The following is a 26760-nucleotide window of genomic DNA, read 5'->3' on the forward strand; positions in this document are numbered from 1 at the left end:
CAGCCATCTCCATTCCTTCACCATTAGATCCCTTCTTTTCTTAGAAAATCGTATTCATTTAAGTTCTAACTCTGAAGCCTTCTCTGAATCTGCCCTTTCAATTTAGAAACTATACATTATTCTTTATCATCCCCAGTGCCTAACAAAACATCTGGCATTTCATCTATATTCTAGAAATACTTGCTGAGTTTCAAAATTCAGTATTATCAAAATAATCATTTCTGTACAACAAAACACTGCTATTCTTTGTGATTGTCAGAATGTTGTCAATGTGTACCGCCTCATTAGGTTCTTGACGCACTCTCTGCAGTGGTGGGGAACCTAGGCTTCTTGTTTTAGAACTGAAGCTCAAGTTGCACAACTGCTTGGTGATTGAGCCAGGACCAAAGGCCAGGTGTTCTGGTGGTCCAGTGGGCCCAGTGCCTTCCAAAGCCTGTTTCAAGGCTCTCATCCATGTCTGCTTTAAACACAAGACACTTAGGTACCAGCTGTTCTTAGATCTTCCCTTGCCAACCCCACTAAGGAGAGGCCCTGATCCTCATCCATGGAGACTGGATTCTGGAGGGAGATCCTGGTCATAAAGAAGTTTTAAAAGTGCCCAGAGGTGCTGAAAGACCCATACCCCCAACAGTTCCCTGAAGCCTTCATTACGAATTTTGTGGGCCGACCAATATCCAAGAAAACTTTATCCTGTTGGCAGCCTCTGCTTTCTTCTTAATACGAAGAAATTGGTCGGTAGCTGTACTGTACTTTCTCTTCTAAGACCATCAAAGATATTTATTTAACTGGTCCTCCATGTGATGGATTAAAAATGCAGCTCAAACATCACCTTCAACAAACTCATTGTCTTATCTCTCTGGCGTTGTCGTGTACAAGAAAACGAAGTAAAGGATGGCTTTGAGAAGGCTTAAAGGATAGTGTAGAATATATTCAGCTGGGTCAGTACTGCTGCCAGTCAAAGGGAAAAGAAATGGAGATAAGAGGTCAACAAGAAAACACCCAGATGTTTTCACCCTTGATGATTCCTGATAGACTACGTGGCGGTTGCCACACAGAGTGCTTTTTTCCTTTTCTCACAGTCTTCACATTGTTTTCCTATCAAGAGATAGGAAGTCTTGAATCAGTTTTGATTATGTCTTTCAACTGATTGTTTTGAAATAGAAATGTCCAGTGTTCCTTCCTCTCTGGGGCTGATTATGTTTATATTTTTCTTATATCTTTATTATCACCTCTGCAAAAGAACTATGGTAAAATCAATGCATGTGATTTTTAATATATTCATTATGTGTGTGCTTAGTCACTCAGTCGTGCTGACTTTTTGTGAACCCCATGGACAGTAGCCCGCCAGGCTCCTCTGTCCATGAGATTATCCAGGCAAGAATACTAGAATGAGTTGCCATTCCCTTCTCCAGGGATCGAACTGGGGTCTCTTGCATCGCAGGCAGATTCTTTACTGTCTGAGCCACCAGAGAAGTTGGCATATTTATTATAAATGATAGCATAACTTATTATCGAAAAGTCTTCTTATGTTAGTTTATGTTAGCTGGAAATATTTTCAAGATATCAGAAGTTTTTTGTTGCTAAAGACTGGTTTCAGTCTGTGAAAATCTCACCTCTTTTATAAAATTTAAGATGAGAAGTATATATCTAGAAATTTCAGTCTTCCTAGATCTTGACGTTTACTTTTTTATGAAAAATTTTTTCATTTGTTTATTAAAGTATTACAATACAATAAAATATACCAGCTTTAAGTGTACAGTTTGGTGAATTTGGGTACTTGTATACTGTTTTACAGCTACTACAACAATCAAGATAGAAAACAGTCTCCTCTCCCTAAACTTTTTTTTTTTTTTTTCATTCCTTTTGCTCTGTCCTCTCACCCACCTGCCATCCCCAGATAACCACTGGTTTCTTTATGTCACCACAGTTTTGCCTTTTCTAGAATCTCATATAATTTGAATCATGTAGTATGAAGTCTTTTATGTTCTACTTATTTCACTTAACATGATGTTTTTGAAATCCATTTACCTTTGATTACTGTTTCATTCCTTGTTACTGTAAATATCAATCCCTGGTATGTTACACCACAATGTTTGTCTGTTCATTAGTTGGTGAATATTTGGGTTATATCCAGGTTCGATTATGAGTAGTGTTGCTATGAAAATCTGTGTACGCATTTCTGTGTGGACATATGTTTTTACTTCTCTTGGGTAAATACCTAGAAGTAGAATTGCTTGAATTCATCATTTGAAAAACATATGGCACCATATTATTTTACCATTTTGCATTTCCACCATCAGTATATGAACGTTCTAATTCCACCATCTCCTTGGCAGCACTTGGCATTGTTAGCCATTTTAATTTTAGTCATTCTAGTTGGGGTGCAGTTATAGCTTGTGGTTTTAATTTGTGTTTCTCTGATGACTAGTGATTTGAGCATCTTTTCTTGTGCCCATTTTATATTCTGGGTATAAGCCCTTTGTTGAATATATTTTATAAAAATTTTGTGCCAGTCTGTGGCTTGCTTCTTTGTTTCCTAAACTATTTCTTTCAATAAGCAAATGTTTTAAACTCAATTAATTCAGCGTTTCAGTTTTTAAAATAGTTTGTGCTTTTGATATCTTATTTAACAAATACTTGGCTAATCTGATGTCACAAACATTTTGTCCTGTGTTTTCATCTAAAATGTAATAGTTTTTGCTATTACATTGAGGTCTGAGATCCAATTTGAGTATAATTTTTGTGAAGTTAAGGATTGAGATGTATTTTTTCCATACAGATGTCTAGCATTATTCCATCAATGTTTGTCAAAAAGACTTCTCCTTGGCATATTACCTTGGCTCCTTTATTGAGAGTCAGTTGACCAGTGTGGGTCTGTTTCTTGACTTTCTTTTCTGTTTCAGTGATTTATATGTGTATTCTTATGCCAATACCACTTTGAGTACTGTTGAGTATGGTAAGTCTTAAAATCAGGTAACGCAAGTATTTCAGCTTTGTTCATCTTTTTTCAAAGCTGGTTAATCTATTTTAGAAACTTTGATTTTCCACATGTACTTTTAAGTTAGCTTATGATTTTCTTCAAAAAAGAAAAAAAATGTTAAAATTTAACCCGGAGATTGCACTGAAGCTATAGATCAATGAAGGAAAGATTGCCATTTTGATGATTTTAAAAATATGGCCACAAATTATTTTGTATTTCAAGAAATGGAACTTAATTCCCCTCTTCTAGAATGTGAGCTCTACTCAGCGATTCACTTACAATGAATAGAAGATGGCAGAGATGATGGAGTGTGACTTCAAAGGGTGGATCACAAAAGACATATTGCTTCCATATTGTTCTCTCTCAGATCATTCATTCTGGGGGAAGCCAGCTGCCATGTCACAAGGGTCCTGAAGCAGCCCTGTGGAGAGGTCTACATGGCAAAGAACAATGGCATCCTGGCAGCAGTCAGCACTAAGCTCCCAGTTGGGTTTTGAGCTACCTTAGAAGCTGATCCTTCAACCCCAGTCGAGACTTCAGATGAACATAGGTAGGATGACATCTTGAATGCAGCCTCATGAGAGACCTTGAGCCACACCACCCAACTAAGCAGTCCCTAGATTTCTGACCACATAAACTGTATGTATATTAAATGCATATTGTTTTAAGTCACTGCGTCTGGGATAATTTCTTATTCAGTAATGTGTAACTAGTATAACTATTTTAATACTATTGGGTCTTCCAATTCATAAACATAGTATGTGTCTACTATGTAATTTTTTAATTCCCCTTTTTAATTTAAAAATTTTCAATGTATAGGCCCTATACATCTTTCATTAAATGTATTTCTAATAATTTGTGAGATTTTGATGCTATTTTAAATGGAGTTTTGTCTCAAATGTTTGTTGCTAGTACATGGAATGCAGTTGGTTTCTGTATATTGCTATTGTATCCTCTAGGATACAATAGCAATTTACTTATTTATTTCTGGTAGCTTTTCTGTGGATTCTTTAGGGTTTCCTACATATCAATATATGATCAAGTTATCAGGAAATATATTTGGTTTATATGTTTTCTTTCTTCCCTTCTGATCTGTGCATTTTATTTTTCTTGCCTTACTACACTAGCTAAAACCTCTAATATAATGTTAAATAAGAGTGGTAAATAGACATCCTTGTCTCATTCCTGGTCTTAGAAAGGATTGAGTTTTTCCCTGTTGAATCTTTGTCTGTAAATGCATAAGTTATTCTTGATATTTAAATTCATTTTTATTATTTTTAGTCCAATGTAAGAAACAAATTTTAACATAAACCTATTTACTTCTTAATTTTAATTTTCTGAATCAGTTTATGAAAGTGAATATAATTATAAAAGGGGACAGTCTCCTTGTTGAAAGGGATATTAAAAGGTATTTACCTTTTAGTGTTTGATTAAGGCTTTTTGCCATGTACTAGAGACTCTAGCTGCCTCCCAGTGTATTTTTTCCTTATTAATGGAACCTTCATCTTATTAGAGGCAGCAGGACCTCCAACTAAAAGATCACATGTTCAAGTTGCCTTTGTATCTAGGTCTAGCTGTCAAGCTAAATCTTGGCATGCTGGCCAGTGAACTACAAGCATACTTATTGGCAGGACTTCCAGGAAGTCTCCTGAAAGTAGACTTTTGTCATTTTGTTTGTCCTCATTTTCTTCTCCCCACTGCCTGGAATGCAGCTAAGATGGCTGGAGCATTTCTAACATGAGAGAGAAGTAAATTTCTGTTGTATTTAAACCACTGGAATTTACAGTTTTCTTCAGAAAACCTCATCCTCTTGATGCATGGTTTACTGAAAGGAAAAGCTTAGAGCAGCTTTCTAAGACAGTTTCTTAAAAACAAATAACCTATTATTAGTTCAATTAATTCTGTTCCTCTTCTAATTCAAATTCCCAAGAGTCAGAAGGATACCCAGTGTTTTAAATAGATAGTTCAAAATAATAATGAAAATGAAAAGAGAGCTATGGGAAATTCATCTGAATCAGTTTTGTACTTGACAAAGAACAGGATACCAAGATTCTTTCAATAAGTGCTAAAGCCACTTGATTCTGTCATGGAAAGGACAGTCATTTCATAATTAATCACACATGGCACAGATAATTTTAGGCATTTCTGATTTGTGTACATACTCTTTGCATAATCCAATAAGTAATTTCCTTCCTTCTTTCTTTAGCATTTTCAGTGAAGAAGGAGGAGTAGGAAAACGGACCGTTCTTTAGAGCAGGAATTTTCTTTGTTTTGCTCCTGCCTTTAGAACACAGCCTGGCACATAATAGAAGTTCAGTAAACATGCACTGAATGAATAAATGAGGCCTCAGTGGGCCTGCTTTCTTCAGGTCGTGAGTGAATATGCAGTTTGTGTGAAGGGGTCCAGGTATCTTGACTCTCTCCCCCTGTCTCATCTTTATCTCGAGACAGTCACGCTTTCCTCCAGGATGACGGCCCCTGTGTTTGTCCTGCTGTCCCACTAGATAAATTTCTCGCGTGCTGGGACCTTGGTTTGCCAGGACCATGGCAATGTAGTTTGCCACGTGGGTCTCTGTTCAGCCGTAGTTGGCTGGAGAAAGAGATCAGTAGAAACCTGCGTGTTGGTTTCATGTCATGGTTTCTCACCTTTGTGGCTGTGGCTTCATGCTAACACTAAACAAGACCAGAGGACAGTTGACGTTTACTCACTGTAATCAAGAGAGTTTCGCATGGTTCCACCCAGCAAATTAAATTCTTTATTCCCTTTGGCCCAGACTTACAACTGCAAGAGATCCAGAATGCTCTCTGGTTGCCTGACCCCTGGGGCCCTCTTGCTGGCCAGGATTCCCAGCTCCTGTCGCTTGAATGTTCTGGTTCTGGGTGTACCCGGCCTTCACAGACACAGCCCACATGTTCCTTCCCACTGTATCTGAACATCCTAGACCTGTCTCCCAGCCCGCCCAAGAGCCCTGCCACTGCTTCACCCCTTGTCATTGGGTCTCAGCTTGATCTGGGGCTTCTGGGCTCTGTGGGCCTGCCAGACCCCTCTGTTAGAATTTCCCCTGGCCTCTTGACATGCAAATCCCAGCAGATGGTCTATTTTTAAAGCCTGTTTTTTTCCACAAACGCTATGGGGTTTCAACCAAATTCTCATTCAGAAGTCCCAATATAAGAGGGGTTCATGAGATAGTGAAAATGAAAGTTATAAGTAAGGTGTCAGTTAGTATAATGAATAAATATTATTTGTAATTCATAATAATACTCTCTCTAGGCTTTTGGTAGTAATGAGGTATAACTTAGGTAAAGTTTACTGTGCTTATCTTATCCCCCATCTTCTCCTAGACTAGAGTGATGTGATTATCACATATTTACAGGAAACTAAATTCTTAAACCTCTTTATATTTTAATCAATAGTCAATCTAAGAAAGAAATGGGAAATTTTATCTGAGCCAACCTGAGGATTATAACCCAGGACAGTCTCTCAGGGAGCTCTGAGAACTGTTTGCAGAGGGAAGGAGGTGACCAGAACATATGTGATGTTGACAAAAGGGTGCATGCAATCAGGAACACATCTTGGCAGAAGGTTGCTGCTGTTTGCAAGGAACAGATAGCTTAGTTAATGATTTTAGTGCTTTTCTAAGTGTGGGAAAATGCCAGACCCTAAGTTTATGACATTTCTCCTGAAATATCTAGCTGTCCGAGGGCCAGCTCTGTCAGTTTTCCCAGAGCACAGAGTGCCTCACCCTGAACTTTGTTTTGAGTTCCTCTCCGAGTGTGCTATAGGTCAGCGACTGCAGTGGCTGGTGATTTGATTCTTAGAGAACTGGACGGTGGGCAGCTTTCTTCATTCTCTCTCTTCCCTTTCAGTCGTAATACTCACTAAGGCTTGGGAGACATTTCGTCACCAGCTTTCCCCAGTGCTCTTAGGAATGCTCGTTCCCAGGTCAGGAGGATTTCATCATTAGGCTACTCAGTGCTGTTACTGGACTAGGCCTTGTTCACAGTAGCCACAAGCCTCTGAAGCACCCGTCTTACTAGTGTGTTATGGTCTACGAAATGGTTCCCTCTTGTTGCTTCTTCCCTTACCTGGAGTCACACTGTTGGCTCTTAGAGGATATGCTTTTGGTCAGTTGTTTCACGTCGCCTAGTCATCATTTATTTTACACAGATTTGGTGATGCAAATAACAATAATCTTGTAAAATAGTCAAAATATAAGTAAAATAAGGTCATAAGTATTTAAGCTATGAATTTCCATTCCGTGTGGCCCAGTATCTCCCCAGGTCATCTGACCAGTCTGTTCTGCATCACTCTCTATCTTTGAGGAGAATGATGTCTTGGCATTGTTGACCTAAGGTGTCTACACGTACAAGGTATGTGAGGGTCATCGTGACCCCCCACAGGATTGAGTAAAGGGTGTTATCATCTACGGAGTTGCCCAGACGCCAGAAGGAGAAAGATTGATCTTTGTGGTTGAGCAGGAATTTTTGCCGTTGGGGAGGGCTGGGTAACCACATGGCAAAGATGCAGGGCAAACAACAAAATGGGCAGAGAAAACTTTGTTTTAATTTTTCTTGTCTTACCTTAACATACAAATTTTTATTTCATCGCCCAAAACATTTTACAGTAGCACTTTAGTTACTTGATGACTTGAGGTTGTGCTGAGGTACCAGAGGCGTGAACCAGTGGATTCTATGTTTTTGTCATATGGAAAGTATGAAGTTAGCACCAAAAAAGTGTGTCCTTTGGCACCTTTCCAATTTCCTTTAAAAGAATCTAAGATGACATATTTTTTGGACTGTTCACTCACCATTCTCCCAGCAGGTATTCTTCTAGGTGCAGAGGCCATGAAGTGATCAAAGTCAACCAGAATTCTTCCCCTTCCAGAGCATACATATATTCAGATAAGTGAGCCTTAAAATAGAGCTTTACGCCAATGAGCACACTTTATCCCTGCCAGAATTTGCAGTCATGCATTTGTTTATTGCTGAGTAGAATGTACTAATTCTTCATAGGCTGTCCCTCCTAAAATTGAACACATGATTTCATAATTGTATATGTAATGGTGGGTGGATAGATATGGGCAAGAGAATAAAAATCTTTAGCCTTCCTCAATTCCTTAAAGGAATCTCTGACCTACCCTTCCCATTAAGAACCACCCCCCGCCTTACTAAATTGTGAGCTCCTTAAGTACAGGCAACAATTGTACATTGTCATTACTTTTTTCCTTATTTCTTGAAGACATATGATTGCATAAAGTGTGAATAACACAGTTATGTGGGTTCATAATGTATTAGGACAGAAAAGTATCACAGTGAATGAGGGTAATGTTAAATGGAACTCTCCTCTCATAAGTTTCCTTTATTTTACTTGAAGTATTTTGGTATTAATTCTAAGCACCTGTGTGTGTATTGAAATCCCTAGAGCAAACACAAGAAAAAATATGAGATGTTGCTTTAAAAATTCCATTAAACAAATTAAGATGAAATACTGAAAAGTATTTGCTTAATGCAAAAGGAAATAAGAAAGTAGGAGCAAAGAACAAAAAACAGTTGAGATAGAACCAAACAGCAAAATTCATCTGTATCAAGGTAAATATATTAAGTGTGAACAGGCAAAGATGCTAATCAAAAGGCAGAGATTGTCAGACTACATTTAAAAATGAGAAACTGCCGTATGCTGTCCACAAGGCACGCTTTAAACGCAGACGCACACACACACAAAAGGCTAAAAGTAAAAGGATGAAGAAAGATTAATACGGAAATAGAAATCTGAAGTGGCCATATTAATCTAAGACAAAATACTTTTTTTTGTGAGTATTACTGAAAACAAAGAAGGAGACTTTATTGTGATAAAAGGGTCTATGTATGTGTGCCTGATAACAGCTTCCACATACACGAACATGTTCCAAATACTTGGGGTTAGAACTATGGACAAATGGATAAATTCACCATCACAGTTGGATACTTTGAGACCAAAAAAAAAATTAAATTTTTTACTTAATTAAAATCTCACAGTTCTGATTTGTTCAGATTTTTTTTCACAGTTCGTGATATTTATGACAACATTTTGCTGTCTTCAGCTGAATCACTGCTTTTGTTGTTGCACAATTCCATTTTCCATCTTCCTTTTTACTCAGACCTTCAGAAAAGGAATCCTTACTTCCTCGCCCCCTTCTTGTAACTTTTAGCGTACTGTAGCTTTTAAATTATGAAGTAGATAAATGTATGTTTTCTTTTATAATCTAGGGTTTATGTTTCTTACTTAAAAATCCTTTCTCATCCCAGTGCCAAAAAGATGTTCCTTCTATATTTGCGCAGAAAGATGTGCAGTTTCGTAAATTACGTCTGTGTCCTTAACCCATTGGGAGGTTCTGTGTGGTATCAGGCAGAGAGAGCTGGTTTGACTTCTTCCTTCTGTGTGCCCCGTGTGTTCTTTTCGTGTGTGACATACCCATTTCTGCTGTGTACCAGGTGCCTTGTGTCTCTGCCCTTGCTCTTTATATCAGTTTGAGACACTAGATAAAGACCTGGGGCTTCCCAGGTGGCAGTAGTGGTAAAGAACCCGCCTGGCAGTGCAGGAGACGAGAGATGCAGCTTCAGTCCCTGGGTCAGAAAGATCTCCTGGAGAAGGGCACCGCTCCAGTATTCTTGCCTGGAGAATCCCATGGACTGAGGAGTCTGGTGGGGTCATAGCGTCACAGAGAGTCGGACATGACTGAAGCAACTTAACACACACACACCGATAAAGACCACCTTGTTTTGCTTACTCAAACTTTATAGCATACTTTATAATCTGATAGGCCTCAGTATGCTTCCCTGAAAGTATGCTTCATCTGTCCTGTACCCTTTATTCTTTATTTTTAAATCATTTTATCGTGATATGTAACACACACCAAAGTGTCCATAAACTCTTTAAAGTGTCATGAAGCCAAACAAATCACGATGAAGTGAGCATGTATGGATTTATTGGCTGGGAAGTACATCTAGTCAGGCCTACATCCTGCTGAAAGATTACCAGTAATCACAAAGGGCAGAATCTCAAGTTCATTTTAGTACTTTTCTTTATACATGAAGGTGCAGGAATCTGAGGTCATTGAAAGTACTTCCTGAGCTGTGCATCTGACCGTCTAGGGACCTGTTTATCGGAAGCAAATGGTGCCTCCTCCTACGTTTTCATCCTGAACTTTCCCCAGGGCGCACCGTCCGTGCGTGACTACCATGGGTTGTGACTTCACCCTTGTGTAGTGAGCTGTTTTGTTCTTTTTTTTTGTTCACGCTTTTAAGGATTTCTTTCTGACTCTCATGGAGCTAGATGTGCATTTCATTTTATTATCTTTCTTGGGACTCTTACACTTTCAGTTTCTTTGTTCATCCTGGAAAACTCGTTATTATCTCTTGAAACAGAGTCGTCTTCTTCATATATCTCCTCTGTGGTCTTCTTTTGGAAGCTCCGAAGACATCCATGGAGGGCCTCTGTGTCTGTCTGGAACCCCCACCATGTGGAGCCCAGGCGCCCCCCCGAGGGGCTGCCCTGCCCTCGCCAGAGCCTCCCTGACGCAGGCCATGCCGAGCCCTCTCCTCCTCCCTGCAGAGGAGACGGGTTGCTTCTTGCACTGAGTCCTCTGATCCTCCCCTTCACTCGCACCTTCCCTCTCCTACCTGTGGATTTACCCTTCCTCGCTACTGCTAAGTGTGTTTTCCATTTTGTTGGTGTGGTTGAGGATTGCAGATGCTCTCTCGTTGCACTGAATCTGAAGCTTGTTTCTGTTTTCGTTTTCTTTGTTGTTTTGTACAATTCACGCAGGAAGTAGCATGGAAATTATTTGAAATCAGAAATCCTTTTCCATTCGCCCTTTAGCCTCCTCCAGTCTGTCTGTTGCTTCTACCACTGCACCGGAGTTGGTTAATTTTGCCAAATCCAACGGTAATTTTCTTCTCTCACGTCTTACGTGAACTCTGGGCTGCATTAGACATGGCTATTTCCATCGTAAAACACTGTTCTCTTGGCTTCAGCAGTACTGAACTCTCCTAGTTTTCCTTCTTACTTGCAGCCCCTTCTTAGATTACTTTACCGGCTTCTCCTACTCTGTCCATCCACAAAATCCTGGTGTATCCCAGGTTCAGTCTAAAGTCCTCTTCTCTGCTCTGTAGTGTTCCCTCACCCTCCTATTATCTCTCCCAGTTCTCATGCTTTAGATGTAGTCTGATACCACTGACTCTCAGATCTTTCTCTCTGCTAACTTTTCCCTTGAGTTCCAGAATTTTATATCCAACAACCCACTTGACAGCTCCACCGGGATTTCTCATAGATACTCCTGAGTTCATTCTTGCATTACCTTTGCCGTTTTCTCTGCCTGAAAGGTTCTTCCTCCAGTTCATCAAATCACTGGCACCTCGTTATCCTTAAAAATTCTGCTCAAGTGTCACTTCCACCTGAGCTAAAGGAGATCCCTGCTGCAAGTCACCTTATTGTAATTCCTTCATAGATCTTATCCGGAATCATTTTATATGTTTGCTTGTTTATTGTCTGATCTCCGTATTGACCATGACTGTCAGAGTAGGGCTTTATGTATCTTGTCTTCTGCTCTGTTCTAAGTGCCTAGATCAGCACCTGGTATATAGCAAATTCTCAATAGATTTTTGCCTAATTAGGTAATTTTATTAATAAAATATTAAAGTGTACTTTTCTCTTACTAGAAAGTTATCAAACCTGCTCTGATTTTTTATGAATAACTTCTTATCCTAAGAATCAGATTCACAAAATTGAAGATTTCTAACAAAGGAATAGCCATTCTCATGATTACCTAGAAAACCATAGGGACTCTTTAGATTCCTCTTACCATGTAACTTGCCTTAAAGATGAAAAATAGTAAGCAGAACTATTCATTGCTAACTATTGGAAAGGATTTCTAAATCTAGGACAAATCAATACTTGATAAATTTATTAAAATACTATATACATTTTAGATCATCTTTATTTTCTGATAAAGCTGTGCCTGGGTCACATCACTGACTGTCAGGGTTGTTTTATGCCAGTATCTCTCTCTGATGGCCATCTGCCAATAAAAGTAACCACAAAGTTAGTACAGTGTGAAAGTGTCTTGATAATCAGATATTTTATGGCTTGTTTTTTTCTGAAAGACAACATTGTTTTTAAGTATGGTGCCAGTACTTCCAAGTATTGAATAGGTAGGATTTTGCTGTCTCTTCTAGCTTACTAAAAACACGTTTGTTTACTCAGGAGATTCAGTTTTCTGTTGGTTTGGTTTGTCCTGCTTAGTATCCCGCAACTTAGTAGGCATTCTGATTTTCACCTAACCGTGCGAAAATGAAGGAAAAAACACCACCTAGAGTATTTTACGGTCACTGATTTCTGTGTCAAATATGTTCCCTAAAAATTGTATGACCTGTCAACAATGCAATTGGACTCTTTCTCTTCTAGGTTTCTGGGATCTGCTACAACAGCAGAATGCTACAAGTCCACGAGGTGCTGTGTGTGCCCAGTTGGATGGCCAAGTTCTGCGCTTGGACCCTGGAGCCCCTCTTCTCATCCTCGGAGCCCACCAGCGAGGCCAGGATCGGGATGGGAGCCACCGTGGACATCCAGAGGCAGCAGAGGGTGGAGTTGCTGGACAGGCAGCTGATGCTGTCACAGTTTGCACAAGTGAGACGGCAAAGACAGCAGCAGGTAAACGATCACAATCACAATGGAAAGTTGAAAAGTACTCAGGGGCCTGCGTAAACGTCTTCTCTGAGACTGTACATGTGGTCGAAACCATGTGTCATTCCTCTGCGTTGTGTCTTGGATATCTTGACATGTTTCCAATGTCTCTGATTGGGGCTATTGTTAGTGTTTTCTTTGGAAGGTAAAAAAAAAAAAAAAAAAAGTAAGTTGCCACTGAAAGACTGGTCAAACTGGACATTCTCGCTCCACTTCCAACAGATAAGCTTGATTTCTTAGAGAAACACCAACCTAGTTAACAAGACAGAATATTTATCTGTTTTTATCATCTTGTAAAAGCCACAGTGTCTTCCTGTTAAAATGCTTATTATTGTGTGCTCTGGAGTAAAGAGCAGATATCAAACTTCTTGATTTTCCTTGGTTGAAATGGAGAGACTATGAAGGTAATAGAAGTTCAAGGAAACAACCAACAAGTCAGTCAGATAAGTGCTGGGTTTTCTCAGCCTTGTCATTAATCATCAGGAAATACCGAGCACTTACCCAAAACATGGCTCTGTCCGAACAACAATGTGATACCACACTGGTGTTCCCAGGGTTACTCTCAATCAAGCTGATCCTTCTTGGGCACTTCCGTGATCAAGCACACTGGGCTTGTCATTTCCCGTCTCCATCCCCTTTACCCTCTGGGGTATGAGAGAGAGCTCTGTTCTCTCCCACATCACCTGCCTGCATTGCGTGTGAGGAGTCGGTCTTCATTGCATGTGGTCTGGCAGGTGATGTCAGGTGTGACATCCTTGGACGACTGTGGAGAGCTGGGTCCCAGAATTTCCATCTGGGGTGGGGAAAAGGGGTTCCCTTATCAGTGGGCCAGGTCTGCAGGTGACAGAGAGGGAAGTGAAGGCTGGTCCCTGCAGATGTATTTGAATTTGAGGTGACTCCAGAATGTACAGTAAAGGAAGTTGATGCGTGGGGAGACAGATGCAGCTTCTGGAGAGATCAGGGCTGCAGGTGTGGCTCCTAGAGTCCGTGTGTAGGGTTGGGAGGTGAACCCAACAGGTCAGGGGTCCCCGCCTCTGGGATCTCATGCCTGATGATCTGAGGTGTAACCGATGTGATAATAATAGAAAATGCACAGCGGATGGAATGTCCTGGAACCATCACCCCCACCCCCGATTTGTCTTCTGTGAAATCAGTCCCTGGTGCCAATGAGGGCAGGGACCACTGCAGAGAATCACACCTGGGATGAAACATAGGCGGTAGACTCAGCCTGTATTTAGCAGGAGGAAGAGGGGAAATTCTTTGAGGAAATGGATGGAAGAATGGTAAGGATGAGGACTCAGAATAATCAGTGTCCAGAGTGATAATGAGTATAAATACTTTCCAATAGCCTGGACAGAGCTGAGAGGGAGAGAAAGAAGTAGTGTGTGATCTGAGATGGCTCGTTCAGCTAACAAGAGATTCAGTGGCAGCACCATCCCATCAGCACAGACAAGGAGAAGTGCATTGACTGGGGTGCCCGTGGGCTGCCTGAGAGGGGGTTCCCCAGTAGGCAGCTGTGGTCTTGTGCTCATGAGCAAAACGGGAGGTTGTGTTTCTGAAGCTGGCGTCCCCAGCAGATTCTCACATGCAGAGCTGATCGGACAGCACTGTTGGGATGAGCACAGCGTTGGGCGGGTGGTGGTGAAGGACAGAGGGGGCCTTTGAGCACCAGTCACAAGGAAGGTCTGAGAACTAATCTTACAGCTCAGGAGCCCTGGCGTTGACAGAGTGTCTGCCAAAGTGTCTCCGGTCCAGACAGACGCAGGGGTGGACTGTGGGTCTTGAGAGCTGGATGCCATCCACAGAGTGGTGCCCCTTGAGAACTGCACCCCCCACAGCTGGAAGACTGAGTGCCCGCCCCTCACGATGCTGGGAGCTTCTTGTTTCACTCAGGTTCCCCGAGCAGCTCCTGCAGGGTGGCAGGGGTGCTCTTCCCAGAGCACACCTTAAGCAGAAGGTCCGCAGGACTGACCGCCTCCCCTTCTGCGGCAGCTGGCCTCGAGGGCACCCTGGTGACCAGCCCCTCCTCTGTGGTCCGCTTGAGAGTCCCGGCCCCACCTGGAAGGTGACTGGATGAAGAGACAGGTGCACTCAGCCCTGTGGGGTCTGGGTCCCTGGTACCCCCGTCCTTCCTGGGCTGTGTCTGCCACACATACGTGTCCGCTAGAACATGAGTGAGGAGGTTTGGAGATGCCCTTGCAGGTCACCTGAGCGCCACACTGGGTCTTCCCTCCCACCTGTGTGCCCTTGGCTGGATTTTTCCTAATGATCAGGGTTAATTATTCCTGCAGGGTAATGACTCCTTCCCTTGCCTTGTTTTTGGTCAGAAGAGCCCAAACTGACGGGACCGCAGTGGTCACTTAAGACGTAGCAGTGTTCTTGCTTTGTCCCCACTGGAAGCTCCTTTCCTGTAAGCCAGGCTCTGTAAACCGGGGAGTCCAGAGTCACGGGACAGGGAGCCCAGACGCCCGGAGTAGGTCACCAGGAGGGCGGATCGTCAGGGCCCCTCTCCTCCCACCTCTGGTTGCCAGGAGCCGTGTGCTCCGCCTCCTGGGCACACAGCGCCCGAATGACAGTCATTGATTTGGGCTGTTCTGCAGACTGGAGCCCCAAGCTCCATCCTTGTCAGGTGCCATCTGCAAGTTGGCGTCTCTCTCGCCTCACCTGGCTGTCCGTCCGTCTGGCGAGTGGGCAGCCCTGGGTCATGCTGTGAGAGGGTCGCTGTGCCCCGTAGTCTGGGCACTGCCCCACCCTCCCGGCTGGAAGCGGGCCTGTGGTCTGAGAGATGCCATCTGGCACCCTGGTCAGCCCCTCACACAGCCCGCCAGCCCACAGGGAGTGGTGCCATGGGGCAGAGAAGGCAGGTGGCCCTGAGACCGGAAAGTGTGTCACTGTCAGGTAGAATGAGCTGCTGCCTGTGCCAGTCAGCTCAGGTTGCCCCAGGAGAAGACCAGGGCCTGGGTGGCTTAAACAACAGAAGTTTTCCTCAGTGCTCTGGGGGCTGGAGGTCCAAGATCCACACCATCAGGGCTGGTTTCTGGCGGGACTCTCCTTGCCTCTCGCTCTGTGTCTCGCGGCCTTTCCTTGGTGCCCGCGTGTTCCTGGTGTCTCTTCTTCCGAGGACGCCAGTCCTGTTGGATTAGGGCCCCATCTTTATGACCTCATTGAGCCTTAATTACCTCTTTGAAAGGCTTCCCAGGTGGCCCCAGTGGTAAAGAACCTGCTTGCCAGTGCTGGAGACACAAGAGACCCAGGTTTGATTCCTGGGTTGGGAAGATCCCCTGGAGAAGGAAATAGCAACCCACTCCAGTATTCATGCCTGGGAAATCCCCATGGACAGAGAAGTCTGGCAGGCTACAGTCCATGGAGTTGCAAAGAGGCAGACATGACTGAGCACATGTGTGCTCCTTAAAGGCCTTGTCTACGAGTACGGTTGCACTGGGGGATCAGGGACTTCAGCATATGAATTTAGGGGTGGGAGGGTACATGTTCCAGTCTACAGCAGTGCCCCTTCCTGAGCAGTAAGGGCCCAGCAGAGTCAGCCTGGCTCTCAGGCATGGTCGGTTCTCCTGAATGGGTGGTGGAGTGTCCAGGCTCAGCGCTGCCCTCACTCACCCTCAGAAGCCAAGTCCACCCTGGAGAGTGGGGCCCACACACAGCCTCCTTCCATCTCGACTGCACAGTTCACGTGCCAGCCCAGGGTGGCCATGTCAGGGGCTGGCCAACAGCCGCCTGCCATGTCGCTCTGTCCCCACTCTTCTGTGCTGGCCGTTCATGGTGAGCATGGGGGCCTGGGTGTCACACTGCCTGCCTGCTCCTGCCGGACCACATGCCTCTGCCCAGGCCGCCTCGTCCCCTACCTTCCCGTCCCCTAGCCATGCAGGCGAGCCCTTCACCACGTCCGGTGAGTCCATAGATGTTCTTCCTTCAGGCCACCACTCTTTCCACACGAAGTACACGGCCAAATGCACTACCCAGGGTCTCCCCGTTGGGAGCACTTGTCCCCGTCCCTGTCTTTTCAGGGTGACCCCCAGCTGGAGCCGTAGTGCAGCCACGGTCCGCTTTCAGCTTTCACTTGTGTACCGAGCCAACCCATGAACCGAATTTGGTCACTTGGTCTTAGGAACCCAACCCGGTGTTGCAGGAGGTGTGAACTGGGGCAGAGGTTTTTACGAGACAGGGGTGATGGACACGGTGGTCCAGGAGAGCTTGCCTCCGCAACCCCACTGTACCCCCGGCCTGGCTTCTGCTCACCCTGCACACACGACTTCTGTGGGGCGATGGGTCTTTAGCCCCACCTAATGCTTTCAGGCCACCTGCTCACTCCATACCCATGGTCAGGCACTTCCTGTCCCGAAGGGTCCAGAAGCAGTGTTCTGTGGAGTTTTCTATAATCCTCTGCTGTGTATGCGTGCCCTGGCCCCAGTCCCCAAAGCGTCCGCACCACGGTTGTCCCCCTTGGCTGGCTGCGGACTCCACCTGGGGTCTTTCCCCACCACAGATGCTCTGAACACTGTAGCATCTGCTGGGTCGCACAACCCGGGCACCCATGACTAAACCAGCCCCAGGTCCCCGCCCTCCTCAAAGGGCTTTCCAGTGGGCGGCCGTGAAGTGGTGCCCTTTGGTCTGTGACTCCGCCCACCGCTGGGCAGGCTCCCCCACTTTCCGAGGTCGGTCTTGCCCCCAGGTCAGTATACTAGCCCCTGGAGTCCTCCCACTGGCTTCTCGTTGTGAGGTCTGTTGCAGAGAAGAGCACAGGGGCTCCCCAGGCCTGGACTGCCTCGTTCCCTCTGCATTTATTCCCAGCATCTGCCTTGAGAGTCCCAGCTGCTCCCTGCCCGTACCCTGGGCTCAAGGTGCTGGCTTGCCCACTCACGGCTGCTGAGAGGGCTGTAGAACAGGGGCCCAGATGTGTCTGACTCCAGGGCCTCTGCCCTGTCCTTCACTGGGTTTTTCTTTCCTTCTTGGCTTCAGCTGGTAGGAAACTCAATGCTAAGTTTAAGGTTCAGTCAAATTAACTGTTTAAACCCAAAGCTAGTACTCCTGCCTCCATCATCTTTAAAATATCTTTTTGATTGTTTTAGGATCCTTCTGCTTTATTGCAGACCTCCTCAAATTCTATGATTGCATTTACGATAAATTTATTATTTGTTTACAGTCTGTGGATTTTCAAATGTTTTTTCATAAAACCCAACATTTGTTTGGTCAGAAAGCCATTCATCTCCTAAATACTGTGCGTTAGATTGATCTGTCTGCAGTTTTTAATTTCAAGCATTCCAGAATAAGGCCAGAGTCCTGTTTGGGTGTATCCTTTGCACTGCTTTGCCTGCTTCTGTCAGATTTCATCTTGCTGCCTGCCACCTGCTTCATGCTCACTGTCGTCCACCGCCTGTGGTCTGCGCTTGGCTCTGGGGTCGCAGTCAGCCAGCGGTCGTTATTGAAACAGTGACCAAGTTTGGTGCAGTTGGCCTCTGAGAAGTGAAAAGCATGTCCTTTCCCTTTAGAGAGGTTTTGATCAATGTCAGGGAACTCGACAGACACACTTTAATTCGAGACGCATCCAAGAATGATGAAATAATGCCCGGAGTGCCCAGAGCAGTAAGACCCCTAAGGGGGCCTGATGCTGTGAGAGGCTTCAGGGACTAGAAGGCTGGGCAGGATGTGGGCGGTGGAGAGGACGAGCCTAGAGGAGAGGACCAGCAAGATGGAGGGGAGGCCTTGGAGATGGCAGGGAGGCCTGAAAGGGAAAGGCCCTCAAGGAGACGTGGGGGCCAAGAGATAGGTACGTAGTGACCAAGGGAAGGAACACAGCGACTGTAACAGAGGGAGGTGTTTTTCAACCCAGCAGCAGAGTTGGAGCTTGACATTGGAGGCTGTCAAAAGTGGTTTAATCAGTAGTATTGCTAGGACAGTTATCTCAGCAAAGTTCCTCTATCGCTGAGTATGAGATTGGTAAAGGAAGGAGAGACCGTGGAGGAAGAGACCAACAGAAGATTCTAGAATTCTAGCGCTCAGCTCTGTGAACCCCTGGCCAGGATGACGGCTGTCTCTTCACTGAGCTCCAAACCCGTGCTCTCTCCAAGGTCCAGCCTGCCCAGCTCTCCCGGGCACACTCCCACCACACCCAGTCCAAGGATCCCCTGAGCTAAGCTCCTGGCTCCCAGACCTAGACGTGTGGCCTTGACCTCTCCTGGGCTCTAGGCCTCAGCAGCCTACCGCCCCTGGGCATTTCCCCCTGTCTGCTCCGGGGCACCGAAATGTACCCTTGCTTTGCTGACCTGGCTCCTCCACCCCTCCTTCCCTCCCTGATGGGAAGCACCACCGTCCTCCCGGAGGCCCAGACCAGAGCATCCTGACTTCCCCTTGGACTCTGCCCTCGGCTTCCCCATCCCGCAGGTCCCCTCCCTCACCTGCATCCCGGAGAGTCTGCTTTCCCCATATAAACCCACCTCTCTCTCCATCCCCTGCCTTGGTCCACGCCATCGTCACTCACCTAGGAAAATCTTGTCTCGACCGCACCCTCCCCCCGCCCTGCCCCACACTCCATCCCCTAGCTGGGCTCCATGGACACAAATCTGATTGTCTGACTCCCACCAGGGCCTTCAGAGGCCCGCCTCAGCTTCCAGGGTGGTTCCTGCCCCCCCGAGCGGCCCCTGCCTGCTCCTTAGCCCCGTCTCCCCACCCCCAGCCCCCAGCCTCCTCCGGCTGATCATGCTGAACTGTTTGCAGGCATCTCAGCCCTGTTGTTTCTCACTTCTTGCCTCCACATCTGCCCTTCGCAGACAACAAACTTCCCCTGCACCAACTTCCCCTCCCCACCCCACCCCACCCCACCCTATGCGGCCTTTGCTTGCCTAACTCCCGCTCACCCTTGAATGTTTTCTAAAACCCCCTCCTCGGGGAAGCCCTCTCCAGCCTCCCGGTCAGCTCCGACCCTCTCTCCATCCTCAGAGCCCCACACGGCCAACTCAGGTGCCAGGGCCAGCTGTGTGTCTTGGAGGTGGGGTTGGTGGGGTTGGCAGGGGTGGAAACTTTTTCCATTGTATCTCTAACATGTGAATAATGCCTGGCACGTGGTAGGAACTCACGAATTCAGGAAATTAGTGGCTCCATATGCGTAGAATAAATATTTATAGAATTTCTTAATAGACTGATGCCAGGGACTTCCCTGCTGGTTCAGTGGTTAAGACTCCAAGGCAAGAGACACAGATTCGATCCCTAGTTGGGGAACTGAGATCCCATCTGCCACATATCGCAGCCAAAAAAAAAAAAAAAACACGAGACCACCAGCCAAGTGCAGATGTATAGTCCTAGCCGGAAAGTATTCAGGACCGTATACTTGTCCTCTGAGGACAAGTCTGGAGCAAACCACTAAAGACAGCCTGAGACCCAGCTTGTGAGAGAGCAGAGAGGAGGAAGAAGGGCCGTCCAAGGGGCGAGGAGGCGCCCAGGAGAGTTCAGGGCAGCGGAGTGATTCAGGAAGGATGGAGTAGGGGTGCTCAACAGATTCAGAGGCCATTCCCCACCCCCCACCAAAAAAAAAGAAAGGCCAGGCCGAGACAGCGAGGAGGAGAAGACCACAGGAGTCGGCTGCCTTGTGGAAGGCGTTTTGGCGGAAGGCACCTTGTTAAGAAGCAGTGCAGGGACTGGCGCAGAGGACAGGCGAGCATCCCTCGTGCTCAGAGCACCTGGCCTTGTCCGCAGACCCCGTGCGGGTGTCACGTCCCCGCTCCCAAACGTATAGCTGTCATCCCATGCTCTGCCGTGAACGCATGACCCCCGGCACTGAAGGGAGGCCACGCCTTGCTTCCCCTGGGCCTACAGGGCCGCTCTGCAGCGCCCTTCAGTTCATCGTCAGGCCCAGCGACATGACCTTTCTGGACATTTCCACGGTGGCCACTCCCCAGCAGCTCTGACAGACTCGCCGTGATGAAAGCTGAGCTGACTCCATAGTAACGCCCAGGTGGTCCTGCCTTCTCACTCTCATCTCCCTCCCAAGCACAGTCCCCTTCTGTACACTGTCGTAGGGGTGGCGTGTCAGCTCCAGGGTAACCGTACCCCGACCAGCTCCTTGCTCCCGGGCCCACTGCCCCCCACCCCCAGCATGGCCGCCGGCTCCACGGTGGCTGACATTGCCCAGTCATTTTGGTACTAGCAGCTGCTGATTGTTTTTCCACTGCCGAGACTGTTATGTAACTCCTCAGGGGCTTGTGCTTCATTCATTCACTGAAGAGTGTTTGAGTTCCTGAAGGACAAGAGCTGCGTGCTCTACTTGCTTGTGCCCCTCTTGGTTCCACCGCAGCATGCAGTCCAGAGAGAGGAAATGGCCCTGCCCCGACCCTCGAGAAGCTGGCAGCCCCTGGGGGACGAGAGATGAGTCAGTGCACAGGGCTAGGTTTCTATTGGAGTCCATGCCAGCAGAAGAATCTCAGTTTGCAAAGCCCTGTGTGGTTGAGAAGTCTTGGGAAGACGCCAGCACGCAGGCCAGAAACATAGAGGAGGGCCTCCACAAGGAGGCCCTGGGGAGAAAAAGCATAGGGGCTCGAGACAGCTGTGGGGATGACGAGTGCATTTGTCTGAGCTCAGGGTTTCCTTCAGGAGGGGGCAGTGAGGTGAGGCCAGGTCAGAGGTCTTGTCCCACACTTGGAAGTGTTTTTCTTCGGTCCTGCAAGAAGTAGAGTCCATGAAAGCTTTTAAACGGAAGAGTAAGTAAGATTTGTCTCTTAAGAAAGATGACTTTGGCCTTGACGTGAGTGATCCTGGGGAAGGGTGAAACTGGAGGAGGAAGGCCAGATGGTGAGGATGCTCTGAGTCTTGGGACATTCGTGGGGTTAGGCAGGGCGTCCTCGCTACTTGAGAGTGAAGGGTCAAGCCCTGCCAGCCCCGGGCGCTCACACCTCCAGAACAGTCACTAAAATCCCCTCTGTGACAAACATTTGAGCAGCCATGAATCTCTGCGGCTCCTCAGCACACAGTGCCCTCTTTGCTGGTCGTGCCGCCGTCATAGTAGAAAAGCAACAGGATGTAAATGAAAAGGGGAAGAAATCTGCAGTCAAGGACTCAACCCTGGGTGGACAGGGAGCTCCGTGCACAGCCTCTCTAGGGTTATCATGAGGGTAAAATAATTGGTGCAGCATTACCTGACACACCAGAAAGATCTGTCAGGTATTAACTATTCTGATTGCATCGGAAGGTCTGTTTTCAGGGTCTCAGGAAGTTTGAGAGTCCTGATTTAGGAGCTAACCTGATTGTTATTCCTCTCTGAAACTTGTAACCTTTAGAACAAAGGTCAGTAGGCTGCTGGGCCCATGGGCCAAACTAAGGCTAAGAATGGTTTTTACCTTTTTAGTAGCTCTGTAAGTACCTGCATAGTATCTTTGAATTTGGCCTATTGGTCTTCAAAACCTAAAACGTTCACTACCTGACCTTTTACAGAAGAGCTTTATCAACCCTCTGCCCTGGAAGATTATGTAGCCAGCAACTTTCTAAGCAACTCTGTCTCCCAGGAAGTCTGTACTCTCTCGAGTTTGGTTGTCTGGTAACTGCTGTGAACCGCCATTCCCTCTGTTGTTTGGCTGATGGAGACGGTGCCACAAGCTAAGCTTGGTGACAAGACTTGCTAAGGCATTTCTGTAAGATCTCCACGTACTCTAGAAGTAGAATTACGGTGGAGCCCACTGTGAACGCATCCGTGCTTGGTATAAGCCAAGCAGGAATTTTGTCAACAAAGCAGTGAGGTTGCTTGATGCTGATTTTTTCATTACCTCTGCACTTCCTCCGGCTGCCCGTGTTTCCTGGTTGATTATCACCTCTGTTTCCAGCAACAAGCAGCCTTTTTGACCTGCAAGGAGAGGAGATGTTGGCACCTACCACAGCTGACCGTGATTCACACATGCATTTCAGTTATTTTCTCAGTATTTGGTTGACGTGAGTTGGCTGTATTCTCTCACCCTCGGTTAGTAACATTTTGTGGCTGTGAAAATTGTTTCTCTCCTCATCCAGCCCAGCAACAGTTGTCAGGTAACATCTAACATGTGCATGGTTACGAGCCACATCTGCCTTGCAGATCATGAGCGTTCCTTTTATTAATCAAGGATTTTTATTTTAGTGGCTGTTTTTAAGTGTAAGTAAAAGTGCTCTCAGGTTCTCAATTTTATTAAGTTTTTGTAATAGCTTTATTGAGGTTGAATCATATACCATGTAGTTCACCTACTTAAAAGAGGTCAATTCAGGGAATTCCCTGGCTGGCCAGTGGATAGGACTTGGCGCTTTCACCGCCAGGACCTGGGGTTTGATCTCTGGTCAGGGAGCTAAGATCCGTCAAGCCACCTGCACAGCTGAAAAAAAAAAAGGGACAATTCAGTGATTTTGAGTGCGTCCTCAGAGTTCTCCCACCATCACCACGTTCAGTTTCAGAACATGGATGTTCCTTCCAGAAGAGACCGTTCCCATTAGCAGTCAGTCCTGCATCCTCCCATCCACCTTACCCCGGGCAGCCAGCCATCTGGCTTCTGACTCTCTAGACTCGCCTGTTACAGACACCGAATCGAATCAGGTACCGTCTGGCCCTTTATGACGGGGGCCTCACTTGGCCTCACGTTTCTGAGGTTTGTCTTTGTGGCAGCATGCCTGACTGCCCTTCATTCCAGTTTCTGTCATTGTCCCTTCATCTGGCTGAGTCTCACCTCTTGGCCTCACCAAGACTAGTTTCCATGACCCTCCTTTCCACAAAACATCCTTGGTGTACTTAGCGTTCAGCCAGGCTCTGGGGAGTACCACAGCGAACAAGACAGCACGGGCTTTCCTCTTCCCGAGCCAGAGTAGGGAGCAAATTGTCATGAAGGCTCTTCCAGAAGTCCCTCCCCCAGGAAAGTGTGTCTGGAATGGAGCCCTGAACGCTGTATACCTAAACCTGTGTGTGTGTGTCTCTGTGTGTGTGTGTGTGTGTGTAGCTCAGGAGCCCACCTTGACTCCAGAGGGAGCAGGTTCTCAGCCAAGATGAACCCTAGCAGCCCTGAAGACAGCACCCGAGCACGTGGCTTGCTTCTCAGCACTTTTCCTTTTCAGCTTTGCTCTTTCACTTTTTGGTGTAATTTGATTTTAAAGCCATCCTTTTCAAGTTGCTGCGCTGCCTTGTCAACAAAGCAATCTAATCAGTTAGAGCTAGTTCTTTTATGACTTTTTTCTTTTATGAGTATGAAGTATGTAGTATCAGGTACGGAATAAGTTACTAGCGCTCGGTTGATAAAAATCTGCAAATTAAATCAGAACTAGGTGCGAGAACTCCATTTTCAAGTGAAATTCAAGTGAAATTCAAGCTCTGCTGTTTATCTCAATCTGCACCTCCTTGCAGAAACTGCTGTTATGTTTTGGGTGCTCTTGCAGTTGATCACAGTGACCTTTGTGACACAATTCAGAACTGGAAGATAGGATCAATATAAATTCTAATCCCTTTCCAAGGCTGACTCATTAAGTGACCTTGAGAAAATCATTTCTGTTTTCCACTCTGCCTTGGTCTTCATGAGAAAGAAGAGGGTGGTATAGTCTCATGGTGCTTAAGGACGCAAGTATACGATGACCACATACTCGGTGTTTAGGGGAGATTAAAATGATCAGCAATCCTAGTTCTCTTCATAATTGTTTTTTATTTTTATTTTTCTCATTTATCAATTGCTTTTTTAAAACCATGAATGAATCTAGAGATGTATCTTGAAGCACACCTAATGTGTGGGAATATTAGGGAAAAAAATGTGTCTCCGTAATCATTTTATAAATTTTTCCTCCTCAAAAAAAAGCAAAGCCATCCCTGTGGGTTTTCAAAACCAGTAAACAGTCCGAGTGCAGGACAGACCCCTGGGCTACCCGTGAGTTTTTCAGGAAAAAGCAAGTCTTCCTGATGATCTCAAGAAGCCTGGACTTTCATGGAACCCGCCCCAGCTTCAGGCCTGTGGCCTGCTGTGGTGGGTGACAGACGTGGTTTTGTGAAGAAGGTGGCAGGAGCACAGGAGTTTCCAGGCTCATGAGTCATGATCTCCTATTCGAGATCAGAGCACAGATTAGCAATACCAAGATTTTTTTTTTTTTAATCATACTTTCTAAGTGATGGTGGTGTACACACCCTTGTCTTGCCTGGATTCCTGGGGTGGGGCGAGAAGTGCAGGTGCCACTCTGTTGGTGGTTCAGAGCAGGGGCTCCGGGCTATGAGAGATCACCGCTCAGTACTTGACTTCTGCGTTCCTGAGCTGCCCGTTGCTGCCATCTTCGTAGGAGTGGTGCTCAAGGGTCCTTGCTCAGTAGAGATGCCCATCAGAGTGCTTCCATCAGTGCAGGTGACACTCGTAAGCAGTCTGTACAAGAGGGGATAAAGTGGAGAGTGTCTGGACCTGTGTCTGCCCGAGGAATCTGCAGCAGCTTCAGCAAGTGGCCCCCGGGGCTCCTGCTGCAACGGGGAAAACCTGTATTTGAGAGAGAACTGCCTGGCTTTCAAGACATTCTTTGTAAGGGAAGGAACCCGGGTCTCCCACATTGCAGTCATATTGTTTACCATCTGAGCCACCAGGGAGGTGAGATACTGATTTGGAAGAGGCAACTCGGAGTGATTAGTTTAAGAATCATCTAGTCCAATTTCCTGTTGTACACATGAGGCACCTAGACCTTCAGGTGGTCTCGTCCTCTCAGACCGGCTGCTTGACTGAGTTCTGTAGACGTTCAGCAATGGGGAGACCAGTAAGGATTTGGACAGTCAAGGAAGAAGCTAGTTACAGACGGAAAACAAAAACCGGGCCTTGTGCACACTGGTAGGGTGGCAGAGGGGTGGAGGGCAGGGGGAGGGCATTTTAGGTAACAGGCACAATTGGGGCAGATGCTGTCTCAGTGAGTGAGGGCCTGGTAAGTGGAAGGAACGTGCAGGGAAGAGATGAGAAGTAATTAGGATGAGGCTGGTTTTGGAAGACCTTCAAAACAGGACAGAGCAATTCAGATGTGATCTCGCATGTAATTAAGAGCCTCAGTCGCGGTGGTGGCGTTGTGAGAGGCCGTGTGGGCGCGGTTCACCTGCTATGGCGTACAGGTTGGTCGGGGACAATATGGTCACCCCTGGGGATGCTGCAGGTTCGGCACCAGACCACATGGAAGCAGGTGTTGCAGTAAAGCGAGTCCCGTGGATTTCTGATTTCCCAGTGCATATAAAACTTATGTTTATACTATACTGTAGTCTGTTGAATATGCAATAGTATTATGTCCTTAAAAATGTACATACCTTAATCAAAAAAATACATGATTGGTAAAAAAATACTAGGCATCATCTGAGCCTTCCAGGAGTCATAATCTTTATGCTGGCTGAGGGTCTTGCCTCAATGCTGAAGGCTGCTGACGAGTCATCAGGGTGGTGTTTGCTGAAGGTTGGGGTGGGTGTGGCAATTTCTTAAAATAAGACAGCAGCATGCATGGCACCCTGAAGCAATTACAACAGTAGCGTCACAGGTCACCGATCACAGATCACCATAGCAAATAGTGATGCACAGGCCCAGAGTGAGGAAATGCTGCTGGAAAATGTCACAGATGGATACGCTCAGTTCAGCGTTGCCACAGACCTTCAATATGTACCAAATAGGGTATCTGTGAAGCTCAGTAAACCAAGGCAGTGATGTCATCTAAGAGTCTGTTGGTTTAATCACAGAGGATGACAGCGAAGATGTACACAGTGGCAGACCCCCTTGAAAGGAAATACAGGTGGTACTTGAGAGTGGGCTGGATTTGATGTACAGGGAAGAGAGTTGAGTCCAAAAGGGTCGCCAGGCTTTCGGGAGATGCTGTCCGCCCTGGCCTGGTGCTGGTCGGAGGACGGGTAAGGGGGTGACAGGTGATTGCCGCAGGGTGAAGATGAGTGAGCGCTCGGGGGGAAGGAGAGGTGAAAAGAGGGGAAACACTGAGTCATCCCCAATCTCAGTTTTAATAACAAATTTCACCTCTTCTTCTGTCCAAACACTTACTGGTAACAAGTACCAGAAGTAAACTTAATTTTTACTTTTATCTAATAATTTCTGTGTAGAGCTAAGGT

At 46.2% G+C, this 26760-nt stretch overlaps 1 protein-coding gene across 1 annotated transcript in view; it reads left to right on the forward strand.

Annotated features, from left to right (window-relative positions):
• UBAC2 (UBA domain containing 2) overlaps positions 1-26760 on the forward strand; it is a 170655-nt gene that overhangs the window by 116929 nt on the left and 26966 nt on the right. Inside the window, exon 7 of the mRNA XM_015098251.3 lies at positions 12423-12668. Coding sequence (XP_014953737.1) covers positions 12423-12668 — 246 coding nt within the window. The remainder of the gene's footprint in view (positions 1-12422; positions 12669-26760) is intronic.

Source organism: Ovis aries, chromosome 10, assembly GCF_016772045.2.
Source record: "Ovis aries strain OAR_USU_Benz2616 breed Rambouillet chromosome 10, ARS-UI_Ramb_v3.0, whole genome shotgun sequence".
NCBI lineage: Eukaryota > Metazoa > Chordata > Mammalia > Artiodactyla > Bovidae > Ovis > Ovis aries.